This window comes from Martes martes (genome assembly GCF_963455335.1).
Source record: "Martes martes genome assembly, chromosome: 13".
Lineage (NCBI taxonomy): Eukaryota > Metazoa > Chordata > Mammalia > Carnivora > Mustelidae > Martes > Martes martes.
In genome coordinates, this window is record NC_137901.1 from 77,115,376 (window position 1) to 77,139,808 (window position 24,433).

At 43.8% G+C, this 24,433-nt stretch overlaps 2 protein-coding genes across 4 annotated transcripts in view; one reads left to right on the plus strand and one right to left on the minus strand.

The window, feature by feature from the left end:
* The first annotated feature begins 209 nt into the window (after nt 1–209).
* On the plus strand, nt 210–4,608 carry POP5 (POP5 homolog, ribonuclease P/MRP subunit). Of its 2 annotated transcripts, XR_013967896.1 has the most exons (6): nt 268–311; nt 402–544; nt 1,802–1,951; nt 2,134–2,217; nt 2,319–2,552; nt 3,732–4,608. XR_013967896.1 is itself a non-coding variant. In XM_080822280.1 (5 exons), the coding sequence occupies exons 1-5, from the start codon at nt 292–294 to the stop codon at nt 2,429–2,431; spliced, it is 510 nt and encodes a 169-aa protein (XP_080678406.1). In that variant the 5' UTR covers nt 210–291; the 3' UTR covers nt 2,432–3,122. The 2 variants fall into 2 exon arrangements, 1 of the variants encoding a protein (XP_080678406.1); XM_080822280.1 differs by lacking the exon at nt 3,732–4,608 and having other exon boundaries at nt 210–311; nt 2,319–3,122.
* A 9-nt stretch (nt 4,609–4,617) lies between these two features.
* The window catches only part of RNF10 (ring finger protein 10), a 40,687-nt gene continuing 20,871 nt past the window's right edge, over nt 4,618–24,433 (minus strand). The window contains exons 3-17 of one of the 2 annotated variants that reach the window (XM_080822279.1): nt 24,018–24,217; nt 22,785–22,875; nt 20,087–20,271; nt 19,871–20,007; nt 16,875–17,035; nt 15,106–15,231; nt 14,609–14,870; nt 14,262–14,395; nt 13,035–13,152; nt 12,696–12,797; nt 10,901–11,056; nt 8,626–8,726; nt 5,781–5,838; nt 5,528–5,686; nt 4,618–4,903 (exon numbers count right to left, since the gene is read on the minus strand). In XM_080822279.1, coding sequence (XP_080678405.1) covers nt 4,830–4,903; nt 5,528–5,686; nt 5,781–5,838; nt 8,626–8,726; nt 10,901–11,056; nt 12,696–12,797; nt 13,035–13,152; nt 14,262–14,395; nt 14,609–14,870; nt 15,106–15,231; nt 16,875–17,035; nt 19,871–20,007; nt 20,087–20,271; nt 22,785–22,875; nt 24,018–24,217 — 2,064 coding nt within the window. In that variant the 3' untranslated portion in view covers nt 4,618–4,829. Of the gene's footprint in view, nt 4,907–5,527; nt 5,687–5,780; nt 5,839–8,625; nt 8,727–10,900; nt 11,057–12,695; nt 12,798–13,034; nt 13,153–14,261; nt 14,396–14,608; nt 14,871–15,105; nt 15,232–16,874; nt 17,036–19,870; nt 20,008–20,086; nt 20,272–22,784; nt 22,876–24,017; nt 24,218–24,433 lie in introns of both variants that reach the window. The other variant, XM_080822278.1, reaches the window with a different exon arrangement.

Genomic DNA, 24,433 nt, shown 5'->3' on the forward strand with positions numbered 1-24,433 from the left:
GCTGTAGAAACACCCATCGCAACCACACGCCCCTAGATCGCGGAACCCCACTCCCAACCACCTAACTCAGCGGGGGCGGTCAGCAGGACGCATGCGCTCTACAAACGTAGAGGGAGGTAGGGCTTAAGGGAGACTGACACGGGGTTCGGCCTCCCAACCCTCTAGCCCCGCCTTCTTACCCTGCTTCCTCTCTAACTGGTTGCAAGACTGCGGAGGGTAATTTCCCATTGGCCACCAGCAAAACCGCAGATATCCGGTTTGGGAGCTGGGCCGCAGCGCGCGGAGGCCGCCATGGTGCGGTTTAAGCACAGGTAAGGGCCTCCTGCCTGCCCAACATCTGCTCCCCTACCGGGTCCCCCGCGGCCTTGGCCGCGCGCTCACTTTTCTGCTGCCCGCCGCAGGTACCTACTGTGCGAGGTGGTGTCTGATGACCCCCGTTGCCGCCTGAGTCTGGAGGACCGAGTGCTGGGCGGCCTCATACGGGACACGATCGCCCGCGTGCACGGGACTTTCGGCGCAGCCTCCTGCTCCATCGGCTTCGCGGGTACGAGAGTGCTGGGGAACTAGACGAACGGCGGGATTGGGAGGGAACGGGGACCGGAAGAGGGAAAAGAAAGGGTACGGGAGACGGCAGGAGCTTCCAAACCCGATACACAGTCCTCACTGTACAGTATGTCCTCTTGAGGCCACTCGGAGCCTGAGCCCGAGTCTGCGTGAGTCCGAGGTTAGGTGGAGAGCTAAAAGCAGAAGGCAGTGGCACTTTGGGAAAGAATCGGCTTTATCAATTTCACGTGTGTATACTGGGGATTGTGATTGATTGAGCAAGATAATTAAATGGGGGAGGACGTGTATAGTTCCGAGTTAAGTTACTTGGTTACATTGACATCCCATGGGGGGGGGGGGTTGTCAAAATTACCTTTAAAAAACCCCTTAATACAACAGATGAAATACAGAACCCACCATCGTATGTAAATGAGGGAGGGGATTCTTCTGACAAGGACGCTGTTTTAAGTGTTTTATTTTTTCTTACGATTTTAAAAACATTTATTGGAGACAAATAGCGACAGAGCGCAGGAGCAGGGAGGAGTGGGAGAAGCAGGCTCCATTCCAGGATCTTGGTATAAAGACCTGAGCTGAGGGCAGAGGCTTAACCGACTGTGCCACCCAAATTCCCCAGCCACGCTATTTAGTATTTAAATTCTTTACCTGTTTTAACCTTTGCTTAAAATTGAATACCGGAGAATTCATGCACATAGGCCCAGTTCATATACATCGGGTCATTTGCAACCTCTTCAAGACCTACAGAATCCAGTTGCGATAGAACCTGTTTTTCAGGGATCACCTGGGTGGCTCAGACACCTAAGCATCTGCCTTTGGCTCGCATCTTGATCCCACAGTCCTGGGATCAAGCCCCCACCAGGTTCCCTGCTCAAGGGGAACCTGCTTCTCCCTCTCCCTGCCATTCCCCCTGCTTGTGCTGTCAAACAAAATCTTAAAAAAAAACAAAAAACTTTTTTAGCCAAGGTTTCCCCTGAGGAAGATGAATCTCTACCAGTCCCAGCCCCACTTATCAGCTAATCAGTGAATTAGAAGAGCATTTAAAATTCCAAATTCATTCTGATTGGTGTGCAAAGCCCTGGTGTGGTTTATCCCTTTTCCATAAATAAAGGTCTGTCCTAAGGTTTTTTTCCCTTCAGAAATTTGTTTTTACTCACTGATGCACATAGTAGAAGCTCAGTTACTCTAAGATTTTTAAATGAATCCAGAGTTTCCCAAAATGTTTTTTTTTCCCCTGCTGTAGTGCGATACCTCAATGCCTACACTGGAGTAGTGCTACTTCGATGCCGGAAGGAATTCTACCACCTCGTGTGCTCAGCTCTTCCTTTCATCACATACTTGGAGAACAAAGGACACCGTTACCCGTGTTTCCTTAACACCTTACACGTGGGAGGTAGGGGTGCATGTGGTATGGCCGCTGATTTTCAATAGTAACAGGTCCAGGGTTCAGTCATGACTGGCAGGTAGGTCTTCCTTCTCCCCTGCCAAGAACAGGAAGCTTTCACCCAGCTCAGAAAGTCTTTGAGGCAGACACCTTTCATGAGCTGTTGACCACAGAGCTCTTTCATGTGCCAGGTACAATTAGAACATGTCAGAAGTTCCTGATTCATTACAACAGGAGACAGCTGTTGATCTTATTGCAGAACTGCACTGACGAAGGTAAGCAACGTTAGCCAGTGCCCACTGAGCAGTAACTAGCCTGACTGAAAAGAGGTGACTCCCAAAGACCTCTTTCATCCCTGCTCTGCCTGCCTTTCCAGGAGAACGGCAAGCTATCCAGAAGTCTGTCGCCAGAAGCTGTTTACTAGAGGAGAGGTCAGATGAGGAGTTTTCGGAGAGTGGTGATGAGGAGGCTGCTGAAGCAATGGAGTGAACCTCTTCAGGCTGTGCTGGGCTTGAGGTTCAGGGCCCAGTTGTTGGAACAGGACATTCTGGGAGGCAGCAGCATCTGCTACAATTTTGCCAAACTGGATGACTGCTCACCAGAGGCCAAGGTATCAGCTCAAAGTAGAGGACTTGTTCACTTAAACTGAAGTCACCTTTACCTAGCGCTGCCGGGTTAAGTGATCCTGCAGGTGGTGAACCCCCAGCAGTTACAGACATCTCTGTGTCTAACTGCCTGGCTGAGTAGGTTTAATAAATGTACTTGGCAGGGCACCTGGGTGGCTCAGTTGGTTAAGCATCCGACTCTTGGTTTTGGCTCAGGTCATGATCTCACCGTTGTGGGACTGTGCCCCAAGTTGGGCTTTGTGCTCAGCATGGAGTCCTCTTCGGATTCTCTCTCTTCCCTCTCTCCCTCTCCTGCTGTTTCAAATAAAATTTAAAAAATAAATATACTCACTTCTATAGCAGCATTTAATATACTTAAGAAGTTCCACTTTGGGGTGCCTGGGTGGCTCAGTGGGTTAAAGCATCTGCCTTCAGCTCAGGTCATGATCCCTGGGTCCTGGGATCGAGCCCCGCATCAGGCTCTCTGCTCAGCGGGGAGCCTGCTTCCTCCTCTCTCTCTCTGCCTGCCTCTCTGCCTACTTGTGATCTCTGTCAAATAAATAAATAAAATCTTTAAAAAAAAAAAAATTCCACTTTGGCTGGGAGGTCTCCTTCCCCCTCTATCCCTGGCCTCAGCGGGAAGACTGGCTCCCTGTGATGCTAGATGTATAGCCTCCCACTTGAGGTCTTGTGCCCCCACCCCTAGGATGAACCCTAAGCAGTCCAGGTTATTTAGAGTAAAAGTATTATTAGTGAGACATGGCAACTAAACTGGCACAAATCTATAGCTGGTTTCCATACTGACCCATAAAAATCCCAGATTCCTTACCAGTCCTTAACCAGGTAACAGGATAACAAACATGGTTCTTGCACTTTTCTTGCCGAGGCGGGAGTGGGGGGTGACAAAACCTGGCCTTGCCTGACATTACAAAGCCAAGCAGCAGCTGCCAACTTCTGGTAGTTTTCTGCAGTTCGCCCTTCCCTGTTGTCTCACCCATGCCGGGCCACCTGAAACCGAGTAACACTACCACACTGACAGGTTAGGAGGGTTTGGATCCACCACTTACCAATGACATTTCTAGGATCTGTTATCTTGTTTAATAAAACAGATGTTGTTCAAAGTCCCTTACACGTTTAACAGAAAGATCTGTAATGTTTGCTTCAACATGTCCCCTTATTTTCAGGGCTGAAACACACTCAGGCACCCAGGGCGGTTCCGGTCCCAGGATTTATGAACCTCTTTAAGAATGACAGGTAAAGCTAAGCCCAACTCAAGAACCCCTTAGTCCTGACACTAGGAAAGACACTGCCCCGTGACACCAGAGTGCTCAAGCTCACAGTAGCTGTCACTTTACCCTATTTAAGAAGTGTCTAGCTAACCTGTAATGAACTTTAAAAAACCAGAAAGCTCACATTGCTTGTGCAGGTGATTTATTGCAACTATTTGCCTTCACATTCTATGATACCTAGAGGTCACTTTATTAAGCAGCAAAATAATTCACATCACTCGAATTCACTCAAACCAAGGCACAGACTGCTCTAGACAACAGGGAGGCAGTGGACACCACCACTGCCTTCAGACCTGTTCAGCTCTGCCTCCAGCTGTGCCAGATTCCTCTGCTCCTACAACTCAGGCCACTGTCACTCAAAATAAGCTTCATCTAACAGTTGGCAGGTTCCAGGGCTGCTTTAGTGACAATTACAGCTCTCCTTGCCAAATGAGCCACATACAAGTTGTAAAACCCTCTAGCACATAGGTAAGCAACCGCATCCTGGCCATTTCTCAGAAGAAAAACTGCAGTTCAAGCTGAGTGTCCTAAATCCATTTTATTCCCATCCTCTGTTTCTTTAACAAGAGGAAAACTAGACAGGAAAGGCTCTATTTTTAAAAGACATGCTGAGTGGTGTGTTGAAACCATGATGCCGTGACGTGTCAGCAGAGCAGTGGGGTGTGGGCTGCTCCAAGGGATGGTGAAGGGACTCAAACTTACTTGGGTTGAGAAAAATTAATTATACATAAGTCCAAAAGAATAACCCTGGTAACAAACTAAAAATCTTGGCAGGAAGAGATCTCTTGAGAGTGTCAATACTTTATTTTGGTGTAAAGACGGGAAGCTGGAAAATACACTGTATTTAAAATTTTCTTGGTTCCCCCGCACGCTGTGGAAACCCCCTCCCCCCAGAGCTAATCTGTTCAAACTCAAATACTTAAAAATTACAGCAGCAAAACAAAAGCACAGAAGAAAGAAAACCAGATGGAGAAGGTAACCAGGCCAGTAGTGTCACTTGGTGTGGACGACTGAGGTGCTGAACAGGAGCTTTTGTTTCTGTTTTTTTCTTTTCTTTCCTCCTTTGTCTTCTAAATGGAAACAAGAAAGAGCTTAGCTTTGAACGTTATCCCCTTGCCCCCAGCCAGTTTTCACTCCTGAGAGTCCAGAGTGGCAGCTAAGGTTCTAGGGTGAGGACCGCCTGGATCCAGATACCAGTCCCTGCATGCTGCAGGTATTTGTCTGGGCAAGTCCCTTTACATCCGTAGACCCATTTCTTCATCTGCTCTACCCGTGATAGTTTACCCATTTAATATAGTTGTCGGGAGAATAAAATGAGCACAATGCTAAGCACAGAGAAGACACACCCTAAATGCTAATGTTCTTGTCTCACTGAATAGCCAGAGTGGTGTGGCCTTCAAGCCTGACTTCTCCATCTATTAGCCACCCTCTACCAAACAGGATTCTAAAATCTCCTCTCCACTATGTCTTAGAAGGGAAAAAATACAGAGCTTCTCAGAATTTCACATCCAGGCCTCAAGAATTAATGTGGGGTGGCGAAAAGGTCCTATCTGACATACCGAAGGGACTGTTAGCTGACACTAGCATGTGACTCTACAGGCTCAGAGGAAAATGCCTAATTAGTGATGTCCACCACTAGATCCAGGTGGGAATGACAGCCCTGTACTGAGCACACACTTCTTTGCCTTTACCAGAGAGGGGATCTGAAGAAGCTGGTGTGTCCAGTTTCATGAAGGCTGCTTCAATAGCTTGGCTGAAGGAGTTTTGGAAACTGGGCACAGGAACACGGTCTGAGTTATCACTCTCCCCATCGCTGTCCACAGGAGCAGGAGGAACTAAGCTGTTTTCATCTATAAAATATCAGTGTTAGAATTTTAGAGACGATTCTAGAGACTGACTTTCTGAAAGGGACCAAATCCCCCTCCACCAGAAGGTCATTCTCACCTTTTTTGGGAGCAGTTTTGGGCCACACATCTGCTTTTGCTTTTCCAACCCTCAGCATCTGCCAAGTGGGAAAAAGGAGAGAAAAGAATTTAAGTAACCAGTACAATTTCTCTTCCAGACTTGTGTCTCAACACTAACTAGCTAGAAGGTCAAAGAACTATCACCTCTGGGAAAAAAGGATTTTCCAGGTACTTCTCTCCTCAACACACTATTTTGGTCATGTTCTCTATATCCTGACCAGTAGAACTAGCAGTGAAATTCCCAAGGTGGAAGACCAAAGCCTGTTTTATTCCTTAGAAAAAGGTAGAAGAATATGCATGACAGCACAAAAGGTTCTTACTAAGACTCTCAAGTTGACAATCCTGACTTTTGTGTGATTCTCTTGCTCTGGTTAAGTTTTCCCCGCTCTTCTTGGGACTCCTAAAAACATAAACCTCCTGGAATAAGCAGTGTGCAATACCCTCCAATTTCAAAATGAACCACCTGGCTATCGAATTCCAGTTACTAAAGGCCAAGAAAACCAGTTTAATAAATTACTTTATCCTGCAACTGCCCCAACAGCCTTAATTACCCTTCAGTCTTTGCTTTTCCAATAGCTCCTTAATTATAAAATTTTAGATCCAGCCTCCATGTACAGTAAAATCAGAACAATCCCTCCTGCCCCTGAATGAGGAACTCTTTCATCTTGTCTGGCCAAGGCCAGCTTCTTAATTATCAAGGGCCAGTGTGAGTCCCATCTGCGACACATGCTATGCTCAAAGCAGGGGGAGTTTTTTTTTTTTTAAGATTTTATTTTATTTTTATTTGACAGAGGTCACAAGAGCTTAATGCGGTCCTTGATCCCAGGACCCTGAGATATGATCTGAGCAGAAGGCAGAGGCTTATTAACCCGCTGAGCCACCCAGGCACCCAAAACAAGGGGAATTTTATTCCTGGAAAAATACCAGGAGACAAGCCCCACAAGATTCAAATAGGAATGTCTTATCCTAAAGTATGTGTCCCAAAGTGAGGTACAGTATTATTCAGACAGAGTTGGGCTGGCAGAGGTTGATTTCACTGAATAACCTTTCTTTATCATGTACCACTTCGATGATCTTTTCTCTTGGTCCCTGGGAGTTTGGAGTCCAAATAGTAAGACATCTAAATCATCTTACTCTTAAAAGGTCATTAAAATACCTACCACCTATGTTTTATTCTTGCCAGAAATGTTTAAATGTTTAACCTGAATCTACTTATGAAAAAAGAAACCAACAAACCCAAATTCTAGGACTCTATATACAATAGCTGGCCTGGATGCTTCAAAAATATCCATACTGTAGGAACAAAACAAAAGAGAGAGGCTAGAGAAACTGTTATAGATCAAAGGACACTAAAGAGACTTGACAATACATGCAATGAGCAATCTTTGGACGTGACTGAAACAATACATGACCCTTGATACATACTCCATGAGATATTCAGTTAGCTGAATTTCTTTGATGTGGTCATGACAACTGCTTATACAGAAGAATGTCATTTGTGGAGCCACTTATATTTGGTGGTAAACTGTCATTCATGAGGTCTGTAACTTATTTTCAGCATAGTAAAACAGTAAAAAGAGAAAGCAAACACAGCAAAATGCTAACAATTGGTGAACATAGATGAAAGGTAAAAGCGTTCATTATGCTATTCCTTCAACACACTGAAGTATGAAGTTGTTCACCATTTAATTCTGAAAGAAAGCAAAGGCAATAAAACCTAGTTAAAAGAAAAAAAAAAAAAACTTAAGCATTTGACATAACTCCTGAGAGCCACTTGCATAATTATCACTTCTGAAGCCTACCAGTTAATGTTCGGGATTGCTCTCAATTATTTCTTTCTCCTTGACTTCAGGACTCTCTTTACCAAAGTCCAATTCCTGCTTATTTCTCAACATGCACTGCCATTTGTTGTGAGAAACATCCATTATCACCTGCTCTAAAGAACTGTTAAGCTAATGATTCCAAACTAGCCCCCAAAAAGTTAATACTAACTTCTAATGGGGGTGCTTGGCAAGCAGTCCCTCCATCTTAACTTAGTTATCTCAGTGCAGGAATGCTGAGTGTTGGTTTGTTGTTTTAAAGATTAATCAAGTCATCTGACATCCGTTTGCCTCCTTGCATCTGAGAGAGCAAGCCGTGTCTGCTCAAACCCACACAGTCTGAGATCCGGAAGCAGGGTCTCACTTAAGTATGTGTCACCAGTGTTTCCATCAGCACGGGAAGGATAACGGCTTCAGTAAATTGGATTCAGTGAACTTTCTTGAATGGGTCCTCCAAGAGACCTATCTTAATGTTAACTTGTCCATAAAATAAAAATACTTCAATTACTGGGGGGGGGGGGGGGAATCTGACAAGTGTCACTAGCCTAGTGTTCCTCTAACCCACCTGCCTAAGAAAGCTGGTCTGGCTAGTTATAGGATAACCACGACCTCTCCCTTCCCAAAGTGAAGAGGAATGGCTTACTGTATATAACAGATACACACTACCTAAATCCAAGGTCCTAGAACTAGGGACCAGCTAAAACTGATTGATGTCTCCCCAGCCCCTACAACAGTGCTCATTACCCAAGTATCTAATGATTTGTTAAATAACTGAAGCTCTGATTCTCCCTCAGCTACTCTTGATCTCTTTCCTTGGTAAATCTATACAGTAACATCTGAGACTAAATCCAACAGATTTCCTCTTAAAAAAGTTTTCCATGACTACTACCATCCATGCAACATTAGCCTGTAAGTCTCCTCCTCCAACGGAAAGATTTCCAGAAAGAACAAGCAGCAGAGTTCATGTTAGATATCCTTGGGCTGTTTTACAAGCATAAGATTTACCTGGGCAAAGGAAGGGAAGGGAGAGTCTTCTTCCAGACTCCCAACGCAGAATGAAGGACTGCCCTGACTGGCAGTAGGTGACAGAGGGGTCAGCAAAAAGTCTGAAAGGAAACCAGAGACCTGATTATGTAAGTTAAGCTCCAAAGAGCTAGTCTATTCTTAACAAGAGAGAAAAGATGAACCCTGAATCAGGTCTGGATAATTACCAGCCCCACCTCTAAAAGCGAACCTGATCCAATTTTCACTCTGCCATGTTCTTATAAAGTCAAGAACATGGCCCCACTATTCACACTAGTGATCCAGGGAGAAAAAAGCTGAGTACTCACAGTAATACTAGAAAGCATGGCAGAATCTGTTCCCACCCTTTCCAAAGCAGCTGACTCTCCAGGCCTAGGTATTGGGGACTGTTATGGACTAGTTTTATGTGAATGAAAAAGTTCCAAGGAAAAGATAAAATGGAATCAGGTCAGCCTTTATGGTCCAGCCAGATGTCTCTGACCTGGGAATATTCAGTTAGAATCCAAAATACACATACATGAACAAAATCCAGTATGAAGATCCAAGCTTTTCCTTGATAAGCCCTAGATAATAGTCTTCTCCATCCTTATGACCTAGAGGTGAGCAATTCCCTCTACCTCTACCGGTCTACCCATTGCCCTGATCACTGCTGGGAGGGAAGGGCCTAGTCACTCTCCAGGTAGCAGACCCTTCTGCAGTCAGCCAGGGCTATTAGTACGCTCATTCCTAGCACCATCCAACTGCTCTTCCTCAGGACATTAAAGCCCATTCCTCAGAAAGGCCAGTATGATGAAAGCACATACACAAACACAATTTTTGTATCACAGATAATGTAGTCGATGTTCTGCCATAGTCCTCTGTATAGCAGCTCTCTTCTTAAACTAAAGAGCATAATGGTCACGATGCAGGTTTCTGTCACATTCCTGTGACTAAGCCCCTGCCTTAGCCTCACACTTCTAATCTGCAAAGTGACAAGCAAATGATCACAAGAGGGTCACCAAGAGCTTTAAATATTCTGCTTTGGACATTTTATTAAAATGGCTGGCAAGAAATAAATTTTAATTATCAAAACTACCATCCAGGAGGATGATCAGAAAAGAGAGCTCTTTTTTTTTTTTTTTTTTTTTTAAAGATTTTATTTATTTGACAGACAGAGATCACAAGTAGACAGAGAGGCAGGCAGAGAGAGAGAGAGAGGGAAGCAGGCTTCCTGCCAAGCAGAGAGCCCGATGCGGGACTCGATCCCAGGACCCCGAGATCATGACCTGAGCCGAAGGTAGCGGCTTAACCCACTGAGCCACCCAGGCGCCCCAAGAGAGCTCTTTGAAACAAAATTATGATTAACTCTTAAATGTTTAACTTGATAATACATTAATACATTCTCTCTTTTAAAAAGTATTTTTAAAAGGCAAAAGCCTCTGAACAACCTCTAAATACTGACCTCACTCCCTAGAGTAAAACACCATTACCAGTTGGATTATGTAATCATCTCGGTATTTTTCTACACGTTCAGATATATAAACCCATAACGAAATGCTGTTTTTATGTTCTTTTTTTAAAATCCACAAATGTGGGGTGCCTGGCTAGCTCAGTTGGAAGAGTATACAACTATATCTCAGGGTCATGAGTTCAAACCCCACATCAGGCATGGAGCCTACTTAAAAAAATAAGTAAAACAAAAAAAACAACAAAAAAGTAAAACCCACAAGTGGTATCATATTTCGTCTTATTCAACTATCTCCTTTTATCTTAAAGGTCCACGCATTAGTTCATGAAGACAGCTACTCCCCTCTTCAATAGGTATAAAGTATTTCATAGTATAAATGCTCTACAATTCAGCCATTACCTTACCAGCAAATTTCATAAGCTTCCCCTCCCCTCCCCACCCCCCAATTTTAACCAAGAGACATGTACAAAGATGCTTAAGCATACAAGGGGATTATATCACAGGTACAAACTAGAAATAAAACAGCTGGGTCACAGGGAAGAATCTAAGTTTAACTGTTCCGCCCTATGAACTACCTTGAGGTTTTGATATTTTTAGAAGACAGCAGGTCAGTACAGCCAATGGGAAAGGTGGATCAAATGGCAAAAATCTGACATATCTCAGGAATATATTAACTACCCAAAGTAATGTTAGTTACCTAAAGATCCCACCATGCTGAGTAGGTCAGAGTTGTACATTCAGATACCAGGACTTTGCTTTAAGGTCTGTGGCTGATGGCCAACTTCATTCTTTAAACCCCAACTCATTTACCTGCTTGGGAACCTGGACTTCTGCTAAGAGGAGAAAGGGAGAGGGCACCATGGCCCTCGGTGCTGGTGGGACCCAAAGCAGAATCGGAGGTGCAGGTATAGGAATTGAAGGCAGGAAACTGCTGTAGATTCTCTAGGGGAATGTGGACTTCTGGGTCTGCAAAGAAAAGAGAATGGTAGGCCCATTTAGAATATTCCTCAAATTTTTTCCAACAGTTGAGGACAGTCACTATGAATCCCCCAAGGGTCTTTAAAAAAAGGGATGTAAACAGCTTTAAAACCCAAATTTTGGGGCACCTGGGTGGTTCAGTGGCTTAACTGTCCGACTCTTGATTCTAGCTCAGGTCTTAATCTCATGGGTCCTGAGATCATGACCCCCTGTGGGCTCTCCCCTCATAGGGGGAGTCTGCTTGGGGATTCTCTCCCTCTGCCCTGCCCCCTCTACCTCCCCCTACCTTTCCCTCGACCGCACTTTCCCGTGCAGTGCATGTACTCCTCTCTCACTGAAATACATAAATCTTTTTTAAAAATTTAAAATAAAAATAAATAAATAAAATCTTTGTTCTTACTATTCCTATCTGAAGCCAGATGATAGACATGCAGCTTAACTATATTATTCTACATACTTGTCTTTGAATACTTCCATAATAAAAAAAAGGAAAACAGAAAAAGCTCATTCCTGAAACACCAGTTTTTCAAACATTTGGGAAATGTGCCAAACAGCTATATAACACTGGGACCCCAGTGTTACCCTAGTTATCCTAGTTTAAGAAGTAAAAAAAGTAAAAGTAAAAAAAAGTTTTAAGATTTTTCTTAATTTATTCATTTGAGACAGAGAGAACATGAGCACGGGAGAGAGGCAGAGGGAGAGGGAGAAGCAGACCCCGCCCCCCCCCCCCACCAAGCAGGGAGCCCGAAGTGGAACTCGATCCCAGGACCCTAAGATCATGAACTGAGCTGAAGGCAGACAGTTAACCGAGCCACCCAGGTGCCTCAAAGTAGTAAAATGTGTGTTTACCATACTGTATGTAGTCAAAAACAGTGAAGTCCTTTCCCAAGCTGAGGACTCAGTTCTTTGCTTCCTGGAGTGATAAGCAGGCCCTCATGTCACACTACTCTCCTGGGTTTGATGAAGCTTACATTGGAGCAGCAGATCAAAAGGCTCTGCACTTACTGGTATGAAAATTAACCTCCTGCATGTATTTCCTAGTTTGTCAAGGTTTCTACTGTATCAGACCCCCTTGGGAGACATGCTAAGCTAGGTAGAGATGTCCCTTTAATACAAATGTGGGATTAATGTTCCATCTAGAGTGCATGGAGCAGCAGATCAAAAGGCTCTGCACTTACTGGTATGAAAATTAACCTCCTGCATGTATTTCCTAGTTTGTCAAGGTTTCTACTGTATCAGACCCCCTTGGGAGACATGCTAAGCTAGGTAGAGATGTCCCTTTAATACAAATGTGGGATTAATGTTCCATCTAGAGTGCACAGGAGACAATTATCCACCAAATTCAGATTTCCAGTTCTCTTCCCAGAACATATTTTTTCACCCACTATGCCAAGGATGAATTTAATCTTATCCCTTATTAAGAGCTATGAGCTTTGACTCGAATTAACCCACTTAATTCTCAAATAAGCCTATGGAGGAGGTACCCTCATGATTCACATTTAAGAGCTGAAAACATGTGGCAGGACTAAGATGTGAACCAAGCAGTCTGGGTCCTGGGCCCAAGCACTGAGTCTCTCTCCGATGATGCACAGCTGTACTACTCAATTATGGGAGCTCCTGAACTTACACTTGCCCTGTTTCTTGTTCTCCTCCATCTCAATCCTGCGCTCCCGACGGCGTTCCTCCCGAGCCTTCTTCTGGCGCTGACGCTTCCTCTTCTCAATGTCATCTGTGGGTTGGTCAGATGGTGAGGAGGTAGACCAAAGAAAACCTGGCCATTAACTCCTCCCAAGTGACTAGTAGCTAAGGCCACATAAGGAGAAAGCCAACTGGATGAATGGAGGGAGTGTTTCTGGAGGTATGGAGGCTCATGATTGGAGCTCCTTAATTCCTCCCACCCCAGGTTTCCAGTCAGAAGAACCCCTGAACTCCACTCTGAAGAGAAGCAGAGTGGATGCATTCTTACCTGAAAATATCTCTAGGGTTTCCTTAGAGACCACAGGAGGCTGCAGAGCCAATTCACAGATGCTGAACTCACAGGTGAGCGGCAGGTGAGAAAGGTATCTATGGCGCTGTCGAACGTCCTACCATGCAAAAGGGACCAAAACTCAACTGACAGCGAGCCAGACTCAGAGCAGAGGTTCCCACCCCAGACAGCCAACAGTACGCACACTCACACACAGCACCGGGGCTCAGAGAGCAGTATTCAAGTTATCACCATTTGACAAAGCCAAACAGAAACTGTCAGTCAACATTCATTAAGGTAGAATGAGCAACCAAAAGCAGTTTTTAGGTTTGTGCTGCAAATGAATAAACTGAGCCTGGTAATAAATAATCTAAAGCTGATCAGCTATTTCTGATTTTCTGGGGCCCAAAACTAAGCGGGGGGTGGGGGGGTGGGGGAGACAAGGGGAGTTGAAGAGTATTTGATGGCAAAAAACCTAGGATCTGTGGACAGAATTAATGGTAACTGGGAAGGCAAATAAAGCAGATTTCCCTACTAATAAAGCTTGGCCTGAACTAGTAAAAAAATGAAGGCCATCAATTTTTCTTTTCATTTTCTGCATGTTTATTTTTATTTTTTTTTAAGATTTTTATTTACTTATTTGACACAGAGATCACAAGTAGGCAGAGAGGCAGGCAGAGAGAGAGAGAGAGGAGGAAACAGGCTCCCTGCTGAGCAGAGAGCCTGACTCGGGGTTTGATCCCAGGACCCTGGGATCATGACCTGAGCCGAAAGCAGAGGCTTTAACCCACTGAGCCACCCAGGCGCCCCCATATTCTGCATGTTTGATGGAAAGTTTATGGTACTCAATGAGTCTCTTATTTTGAGGCTTGTAACAAATTTGTGATCAACACAGGGGTAACTCTCAAAGGGTAAAAACACATATATAAATTATCAGACAATAATTAACGGATGTATGCTGAGCCAAAAATGTGTTTCAAGGGGCGCCTGGGTTGAGCTCTCTGTTGAGTAAAGAGCAGTAGTGACTACCAGAAACCCAACATGGTAAGGGAGCACCATTTAATCTCTAAAAACTTTGCGGAGACAATCATCAGTGATAAAAATAGACTTAAATACAAAAGTTACGATCCTTGAAGGACTGGGTGCATGGGCTGGCTAGGCCCATGTCAAAGAGATCATTTTGATGGCACCCCAGAACCATGCCCCTCGGGGCAGGCAGGACCTTACCTCGGACATGGAGTAGCCGGCAATCTCCACCACTACCGCCGAGATCTTCTCCGGGCTCTGCTCCAGGCTGCCGTACTCCCTCACAAGGCAGCGCACATTCACAGGATGCAGGAACATGTGCTGCCCGTCCTCCGCTGAAGACAAGCGGCTCGCTCACACAGAAATCTTGGCGGGTCCTCAAGAGGGGGCCCCCCACACAGCTAGGCCTGCCTCTCCTTCCCCAAAGCCAAAGGCACAACAGACCCAAGCACCCACAACTAGGAGCAATACCTCCTTCTGCTAAGAGGACAGGTCATCTCACTGAAACCTCTCCATGGCAACCCAGCCCTCCTCTCAGGGACACTCACCTTGATAAAAGTAGTAACAAGGAGAGCTGCTCAGATGTGTGAAGCCTGGCTTGGTGATGGGTTCCTGCTGGCTGGACTCAGTACAAATGGTCCCCTCTCCCAGACTGTCATCTGCTAACTCTGAGTCATCACAGGCCTCAGGCTCTGGTTCAGACACTGCTTCCTCTTCCTCCACCAGAGGGAGAGCAAGAGGATGAGGAGAGCCCGGAGAACAAACTTCAGTGGTCTCTTCATCAAAAGCAGACAGATACTCTAGCACACCCTGTTGGGACAAATTCTATATCAAAGGAAAGTTTATGTGGCAAGGTAGGCACCGGAACCAAGTTCTCCGGATGTTTTCCTTAACTGTCACTGATTTAACATCCCTGGGTAAAGAACTAATAAGCACACAGGAAATACTCACAGCCCCCGCTCTCCCCACAAAGTCCAGCACCTGCCACCTCAACAGCAACATTAAAGAACAGCAGCCATTTAGCCTCTAACAGGGACACACTAACCTTCCTGGGTTGAAAAACGGACTCCTTTGCCAAGGGAGCCATCAGCACCAGTTGTTCCAGAGCAGGCACAACACCAGGGACCTCCCTTCCGTTTTCGGTCAATCCTGACAGAGCTTCTTCCCGAGTCTAGACCGCCAGAAAGAAGACCAGAGAAAGCGAAGTTTCCAGAAACACTGAGTTTGGCAAGGACTTACAATAGGCTCTCCCAACAGGAGTGTAAGTTAAAAGGCAACAAGACCCAATGGGAATAGTGCTCCCACTGCTCCCATCCCCGCTGTGGCTTTTTCTCCACACCATTCCTTTCATCTAGTCCTATATATTTTGATTACTTTGATTATTTTCAATCTTGGTCTGAAAACGTAATTGCCAGGGGTGCCTGGATTTCAAGTACTTAAAATCCTCATTCTTCAAAGGAAACAGGAAGCAAAAAGCACTTGGTAGCCAAATGGGATGGTATTCTACTTAGACTCTGTGGCAGTCACACTGACAACACTACACAAAAGCTTCCTGAACAAAAATCCAAGAACACAGAACTAGTCTTCTTGTGTTTACAAGCTACGCTTCAAAAGCCCCAGTGCAAGAGGCAGGGGTTTGGCCAACCCCCACCTCAACCTGGACAGCTCTACTTCTATATAGCTTTTCTTCTCTGAAATGCATTGGAACAAATACTCTGCATTACAGGGGGGGAAAAAACCAAATGAAATACACAGTACCCTGCTAAAGGAGGACTCAGGAAAGACAGGAATTCCAGCTTCACCTCTTTTTAGTTATATGTCCTCAAGTAAATTACCTTACTTAACCCATGACTCCATTTCCTCATCCATGAAAGGGGACAGTTGTATCTATCACACCAGGAAATGACATTTAAGTGAGATAAATGTAAATACAGTACCATCACACAGGGCCTGTCACATGCCAATCCTCAATAAACAAGGGCTTTCACTGCTCTAATTAAGATCTGTAATTCTCAAAATATGGTCTGAGGATGAACAAAATCAAAATCACCCTGGAACTCATGATAATGCAAATTATTAAGCCTACTGAGCCCAGACTTGACAGACTCCACCTCTCAGGGTGGAGCCCAACAACCAGGGATTCTGATGCCTATTAAAGGGTACAGAGCTTAGGAAATTCTGTATCTGGGGAATTCCTGTTGCTCCAAATCCTCAGCAGCAGGCCTGCTACATAGGCCATACTACTTTCTTCAAAATGTCCCTCAAATAAAACATCTCTAAAAATAAATCCAAGTGTTTTTTAAGGGGAAAAAAAAAAAGCCTACCTTGCTTAACTCAGAACATAGTTAATCAAAGAGACTTCAGTGGCTCAATTAACTCCAAGATCATTTTAACTTCTTCCTTTCAGCTCCAGAGAGCACTTTACAAACCACTAGGTACCGGGTACCTGGGCGGCTCAGTTGGTTAAGCAACTGCCTTCAGCTCAGGTCATGATCCTGGAATTCCAGGATGAGTCCTACATTGGGCTCCCTGCTCAGTGGGGAATCTGCTTCTCCCTCTAACCCTCTCGCCTCTCATACTCTCTCTCCCCCTAACAAATAAAATCTTTTTTAAAAAAGCTTAAAAAAAAAACAAACCCACTAGGTACCCCTACAAAAACACACACCAAAAAAACACTAGGTCAGCCCTTCCCTCCCATCACCAAATCCCAGAGCAAACTGTCTTTTTTAGACTTTCCCTGTTCATTATCTTAAATGTGGGACTGAGGTAACTTATCCCCACCACCCTACCTTGTTTCCAGGGCATTGGGCTTACCTTAAGCTCCTGGATAGCTGCCTCAATAAAGCAGGACTCGGGAGTGTGCTTCTCCTCTGCCAGCTGCTGCTCTAGAGCTACCTTCTCTTCCTGAACTACCCGGTGCAGCACCTGCTCCTTAGAGGCCAGCAGCAACTTGGAGTACTGGCTGTGCTGTTCATCTACAGGAAAACCAGCAAGATCACAAAAATGCAACATTCAAAGTTTTGCAACCGCCTGGCTACACAGCAACTTTTACACACACCTTTGTTGTAAAGATGGAAGTAATTTAGCATAATTTTCTAAAAACAATTTCATAATGACCTTAATACAAGGTTTCAAACTCTGACCCCATTTGATAAGGAATCTAAGAAAACAAAAGATGCAGTTAAAAAAAATTTAACCAAACAATATTCAATAATTACATCATCTGTAATACCAAAAATACTACAACCAAGCAGTATGTCCAATAATACAGAAGTAGTTAATGACATGATGGCATATTCACTAAAGAGAATTTTGCAGACATTAAAAATGGTTTTCTGGGAGCACCTGGCTGGCTCAATTGGGAAAGCACATGACTCTTAATCTCCAGGTCGTGCATTTGAGCCCCATGTTGGATAAAGAGATTACTTAAAAATAAGCTTTAAGGGACACCTGGGTGGCTCAGTGGGTTAAAGCCTCTGCCTTCGGCTCAGGTCATGATCTCAGGGTCCTGGGATCGAGCCCCGTGTCAGGCTCTCTGCTCAGCAGGGAGCCTACTTCCCTTCCTCTCTCTCTCTGCCTGCCTCTCTGCCTACTTGTGATCTCTGTCAAATAAGTAAAATCTTTGGGAAAAAAAAGCTTTAAAAAAATTTTTTAAATAAAAATGGTTTTCTGAGGACATTTATTGACATGTAGAAATACTCACATTACATGAATAAAATGCAGACACCAAACTAGAAAATTTAATCCTAATCTTGCAGAAGTATACATGCACAGGAAAAAAAAAATCTAGAATTTTGGGGTACCTCTGCATAAAAGGATCATGGAGGATTTATTTCCTTAACTTCCCTCTCCCATATTTTCTGTACTTTTTCAAAAGTTTAAGACAATATTATCTTTTGAGAAACGCTTGAAATACCATCTCCCCACCCTCCCATCCTAGTACCCACCCAGAGATAACCATTTACAAATTTCAGTATGTAGTCATCAAATCTTTTTCTATATTTATACCCATGTTCATTTAAAGAAAGGAAGCTTTTTCCATAAATGATAAACTCTAAGCTTTGTTCTGCATTTTTCATCCAATGTATGCTAAAATCTTTCAAAATATTAATACAGAGAACTGATTTTTTATTTTTTTTAAGATTTCATCCATTTATCTGACAGAGAGAGATCACAAGTAGGCAGAAGGGCAGACAGAGAGAGAGGGAAGCAGGCTCCCTGCTGAGCAGAGAGCCCGATGTAGGGCTTGATCCCAGGACCCTGGGACCATGACCTGAGCCGAAGGCAGAGGCTTTAACCCACTGAGCCATTCAGGCGCCCCACAGAGATCTAATTTTTACCTTCTGTATTGTGTTCCACAGAATAATACTCTACTTTGAGTAAATTCCTTATGGAACATTTAGCTTATTGTCAACTTATATTACATTGTAACAAAATATCCTTATACATGCTCCTTGGTGCGAATAATTTCCTTATGATATTTAAGTATAAATGCTGGATCAAAAGTTGTGGGTTTTGTTTTCTTTTTTTACTTAAGTAATCTCTACACCCCATGTGTGGTTCAAATTCACAATCGTGAGCCACGTTCCTCCAGCTGAGCCAGCCAAGTGCCCCTGTGCATACTTTAAATACTATCAAACTTCTCCCCTCAAAAGACCACCAAGAACTCATTTTCCTTCCCCCTGCGAAACTTGGTGTTCCCAATGTTTCTTCCTTTTTTTCGTGTGTGTCAATCTGATAACTCTTAGCAAAATTAAATTTCTTATAATTCTTGGGAAGGATTCCAATATCCCTTTCTGGAAAATGCTTTGCACATGCTTAGCCCAGCTTGTTAATCTAATTCATAGAATACTTGCTCTCCCTCTCTGACAAATAAAATCTTTAAACTAATTAGTTAATTAATTTAAAAATGTGTAAATCTTCCCTTAGTTTATCACCAGTTGACTTTAAGGAATCTTGTCAGATTTCATTCTTATAAAATCACATTTATTTAGCTTTTCTTTTATAAAATCTACGGTTTTACCCTGGTTCAAAAATCCATCCCTACCTGAGGATTTATAAAGATACTGTCCCATATTTTTTCTTAAAAATTTTAGATTTTTAAAAATTCAATTACTCAATCCATGAGGAGTTGATTTTTAGGAATGGTATGAGACAGGGATCTAATTTTTTTTTTCCACGAGAGTCAACTGTTTCAATACTATTTATTGAGAAATATCTTTTGCCCAGAAACTGAAATGCCACTTTAATCAATACTCATTTCTGCATGGAATGAATACAGGACATAAAACCCTGTGCACATTGCCCACTGTGAGTATTTCTCACATTCTATATTCTAATTGCCTGGCCACCATATGTCTCTTCTACTAGACTACTGAGTTCCTGGACAACAGGTGCCCAGACTGCTGACTGTGGAATCCTCAAGACCAGCCACTATTTCAACAAAATGAAAAAGTGAGGGCCTTTGGTTGGCTCAGTCAGTTAAGCAGCTGCCTTCGGATTAGGTCACGATCCTGGAGTCCCACATTGGGCTCTCTGCTCAGTGGACAGCCTGCTTCTCCTCATGCTCTCTCAAATAAATGAATAAATCTTAAAAAAAAAAGTAAAATATATAACTGAACCATACTTGAAACTTGCAGAGAGTTAAGCCACTCTACAAACTCCCCTCTAACCTACCAGAATCCTAAAACTGATGTGGAAATGCTAGAAATGGCCTGTCCAAAGGCTCAATTTCTAAGAGAAAGATATACTCACAATAGCCTTGAAGAATGTACCCAAAATTATTTGCCCCCTAAATTAACAGAACTCACCTCCTAGATGAATAGGATGGTCTACATTCATCCATTTGGATTTGGGCAAAGCCAACAACACACCTTTCTCCCTCTTCATCAGCTGCATTGTAATGGTATCACCAACAACATACTGCCGTGACTCTGTGGCAACAACACTGTAACATGGACATTTAGATGGAAAAGAGCAAGGAGTCAGCAGATGGGGGTCTAATCTATTAAATGTCTCCATCTCACCTCTTGAGATCCTTCTTATGCACAGAACTGTAACAGATGGGACATTTACTCCAGGTCTTCTCACTCAGGGAAAGGTAGTGTAGAATGCATGCCCAGCAAAAGATGTGTCCACACCGGGTTATCTTGGCTGCAGTAGGTGGATATAGGCATATTGGGCAAGATGGCACTTCATGGCTACAAATACGCTGAAACAAAATAATGCCACAAGTTACACTGCTTTCAAACTGACATGGGGCTGTCAAAGTTAAAATCTTTCTCTCCGGGGCGCCTGGGTGGCTCAGTGGTTTAAGCCACTGCCTTCAGCTCAGGTCATGATCCCAGGGTCCTGGGATTGAGCCCCGCATCAGGCTCTCTGCTCAGGGGTAGCCTGCTTCCCCCTCTCTCTCTGCCTGCCTCTCTGCCTACTTATGATCTCTCTTTCTGTCAAATAAATAAATAAAATCTTAAAAAAAAAAAAAAAAACCACCTCTCTCTCCTCTCCCATCACAGCTCTGTACATCTCTACTCAACACATCTTCACAAAAGTGTTCAAAAATGCAGATACAAGGGCGCCTGGGTGGCTCAGTGTTGGTTAAGCCTCTGGCTTCGGCTCAGGTCATGATCTCAGGGTCCTGGGATCAAGCCCCACATCAGGCTCTCTGCTCAGCGGGCAGCGTGCTTCCTCCCTCTCTCTGCCTGCCTCTCTGCCTACTTGTGATCTCTCTGTCAAATAAATAAATAAAATCTTTTTTTTTAAATGCAGATACATATATATGAATACAAATATAAATATAAATAAAGTAGGTATATAATAACACTTTATATCATTAAGGAACCCACAATAATGGTTTAATATAATAACAAGGGGCACCTGGGTGGTTCAGTCAGTTACACATCCCACTTTTTTTTTTTTAAAGACTGTTATTTATTTATTTGAAAGAGAAAATGAGAAAGAGAAAGCACATGGCAGGGGAGGGTCAGAGGCAAGAGCAGACTCCCCACTGAGCAGGCAGCCTGATGCAGGACTCGATCCCAGGACTCCAGAATCACAACCCAACCCAAAGCAGTCACTTAACCAACTGAGCCACCCCATAAGCACCCCACTCTTGATTTCAACTCAGGTTATGATTTCAGTATTCTGGGATCAAGTCCTATATCAGGCTCCCCACTCAGCATTGAGTCTGCTTGTCTCCTTCTCCCTATCCGCTCCCTGCCAGGTGCACACATGTGTGCATGCTTTCTCTCAGTAAGTAAATCTTTTTTTTTTTTTTTGAGATTTATTTATTTATTTGACAGAGTTATCAAGTAGGTGGAGAGGCAGGCAGAGAGAGAGAGAGAGAGAGAAAGAGGAGGAAGCAGGCTCCCCACTGAGCAGAGAGCCCGATGCGGGACTCGATCCCAGAATCCTGGTACTATGACGTGAGCCAAAGGCAGAGGCTTTAGCCTACTGAGCCACCCAGGCGCCCCAGTAAGTAAATCTTTAAAAATATATATATGTATAGGGACGCCTGAGTGGCTCAGTTGGTTAAGCGGCTGCCTTCGGCTCAGGTCATGATCCCAGCGTGCTGGGATCGAGTCCCACATCGGGCTCCTTGCTCGGCAGGGAGCCTGCTTCTCCGTCTGCCTCTGCCTACCACTCTCTCTCTCTCTAACAAATAAATTTAAAAAAAAAAAATATATATATATATATATATATGTACACACACACACATACACACACACATATATATATAATAAGTACACAAGTATTTTAGGGGTTCCACAAAGGGGAAAGTGACAGAAATCAATATATGATCCCACTTTCTTTAAAAGATTTTATTTACTTATTTATGAAAGAGAGAGAGTGAACACAAGCAGGGGGAAGAGGGAGAGGCAGGCTCCCCACTGAGCAGGGAGCCCGATGTCAGACTCAATCCCAGGATCCTGGGATCATGACCTGAGCCAAAGGCAAACACTTAACTGCGCCACCCGGGCACCCCTATGATCCCATTTATTAAAAAAAAGATATATACACATACACAAAGGCATACAAAAGATCAAGAAGTAAGGTACCAGTAATTTTCCAACAGAGAAGTCAATGAGATTTTCACTTTACATGCCTCTCTTTTTTTTTTTAACCAATGAATATAAAACTTAGGCTTCATAGGACTCGTCATTCTCTGATGATTTTATGAATTTTCATACTTAATGGGAAGCCAGGCTTTGAGGCCTTTAGTTTTGAAAAGTATTCTACATCTCTATAAGCTAAGAGCAGCAAGAGAATACCCAAAGCTCCCAACTTCAACAGAAAACAAAATGCAGCAGTGGCTTAGACAGCAGTGCAGCTAGTGGCTCATTCACCTGCCACAAGACTGAGGCCTAACTGAATACAGATTACTACAAATGGCTACCAATGAAGCCATATCCATGAGCCCATTCTAGGTCAGGAGGGTAACCAGAGTTCTTCATTTATTTCCCTGGTTACTTCTTCCCAGGAGAGGTTGTAGATAGCACTGCTTTTATATACCTTTTAGGTGAGAGTCCTCCAATTTCCCAATCCTGCAGGCCAGCCAATAGGAGTGCACAAAACGAACTCCAGGAGAAACCAGGACTAATCTCTGGGGAACGTCTACAGTGCGGCCATGCAAAAAAACGTATCAACAGTGAAAGCAGCCAACAGCTGCTGTGTCACCTTGGTCCATTTCTTTAGTTCTCTCCCCCGCTTAGCTGAGCTACTCACCACTTGTTCCACAAAGTCCCAGTTGACTAAGGTATCAGGATCAGCAAAATGAACTGTGTAGTCTTGGTCTTCAGACACTACAAATTGGCAGCTGGAAATAGGGAAAAAGACAAGGAAAAGGCAGACTGTCAGAATCCACCGACATGCCATCACCAAAAAGTCATTACTTCCTTCACTTAGTAATCAAATACAGGCCATTAGCAGCCATGGTTTGTGAAGCACAGAACTAGGAGTTCAGCCTCAGTTTTTAGCCCTGGCTCTGGCAGGAATCCAGAGCTTGGCAAGTAGGAAGGAGTCTAAATCCATGAACTCTGTTTCTTCTGCTCCCAAGCCCAGCCAAGCCGTTGTAGGCCTCCCTTGGGCTAAAATTAACCCAGACTATGGCTCCATCAATCAGCAGGAAGCCAGATTTCCTTCCGCCCTGTGAGAAACCCCGGCGCACAGCTAATCTTCAAGGCAGTAGAAAGCCTATTCTCAATCATTTGATTACCCACTTACATAAAGTACTAACCAGTTACTTGAGTCTAGATCCAAGGTCAAATCTTACATTATAACTAATGACACACAAAAGGAAACAAAAGGCAATCAGTATTTGAGCAAATATATGCCAAACACTCCAACCTGTCATTCATTTTCCTCCTTTATAGGAGGAAGCAGAATCTCAAAAGTGGCTAAACAAATTACCTAATTACCAAAATAAAATTTCATACAAATTACCAAAATAAAATTTAAATCTGGGTCCAATTCAAAAGAAAACTTTTACTACATCATGACACTAAAGCATTATTTAATTTTAGCATTTATTAATACATTTAAGTAATATATTCTTTTAAGGACCAATAACATCCACTTGAAAAGTTGTTTTTAACACTTGCCACCCCCCTCAAAAAGAGAGAGAGAGGAGAAAAAGAACCAAATCAAATCCTTTCCTACCTCTCTCCCACAGCAATTTAAAAGAAGCTTCTGCTGGGGCACCTGGGCAGCTCAATCAGTTGAGTGTCTGCCTTTGGCTCAGGTCATGATTCCAGGGTTCTGGGATGGAGCCCTGTGTCAGACTCCCTGTTCAGAGGGGAGGTCTGCTTCTCCCTCTGCCCCTCAACCTGCTCATGCTCTCTCTCTCTCAAATAAATAAATAAATTTTTACATGAAATAATATAAAAGAAGCTGCTTCTCAGCTCCAGCAACTGCCCAGAGGCTCAACTGCACTTTCCTCCTAAGAGTTGACATACTCACTTGGCCTGTAAAAAGAGTTCCTTGTTAAAAGGCTTATGCCCCCACTTGTTCCTTTTTCCCCAGCTGCCATGTCCACCGCCTTCAAAGTGACCCGCCTGGCCACGGGGTTCAAAAGTGAAATTCAACAAGTGGTTCAAATTGATCTTCTTCGGACCAGAGAACTGGGCAGGGCTAAACTCTGCCCTTTGAGCCTCTGCTACCTAGAACAAGAATGAATCAAGTATTTCAGGTTATTACTGACTTACAGCAGAAACCAGCACAATCCCTCCTTCTACATGGCTTAAAATGCTAACTAAATGAAACACAGGCTTAAAGTAAACAATCTTCCTAGGAGAGGGTAATACAAAAAGTCCACCAAAATGTGGGTGGGAGTGAAGAGGGGGACCAGAGCCTTTAACATACAATTACTTAAACTG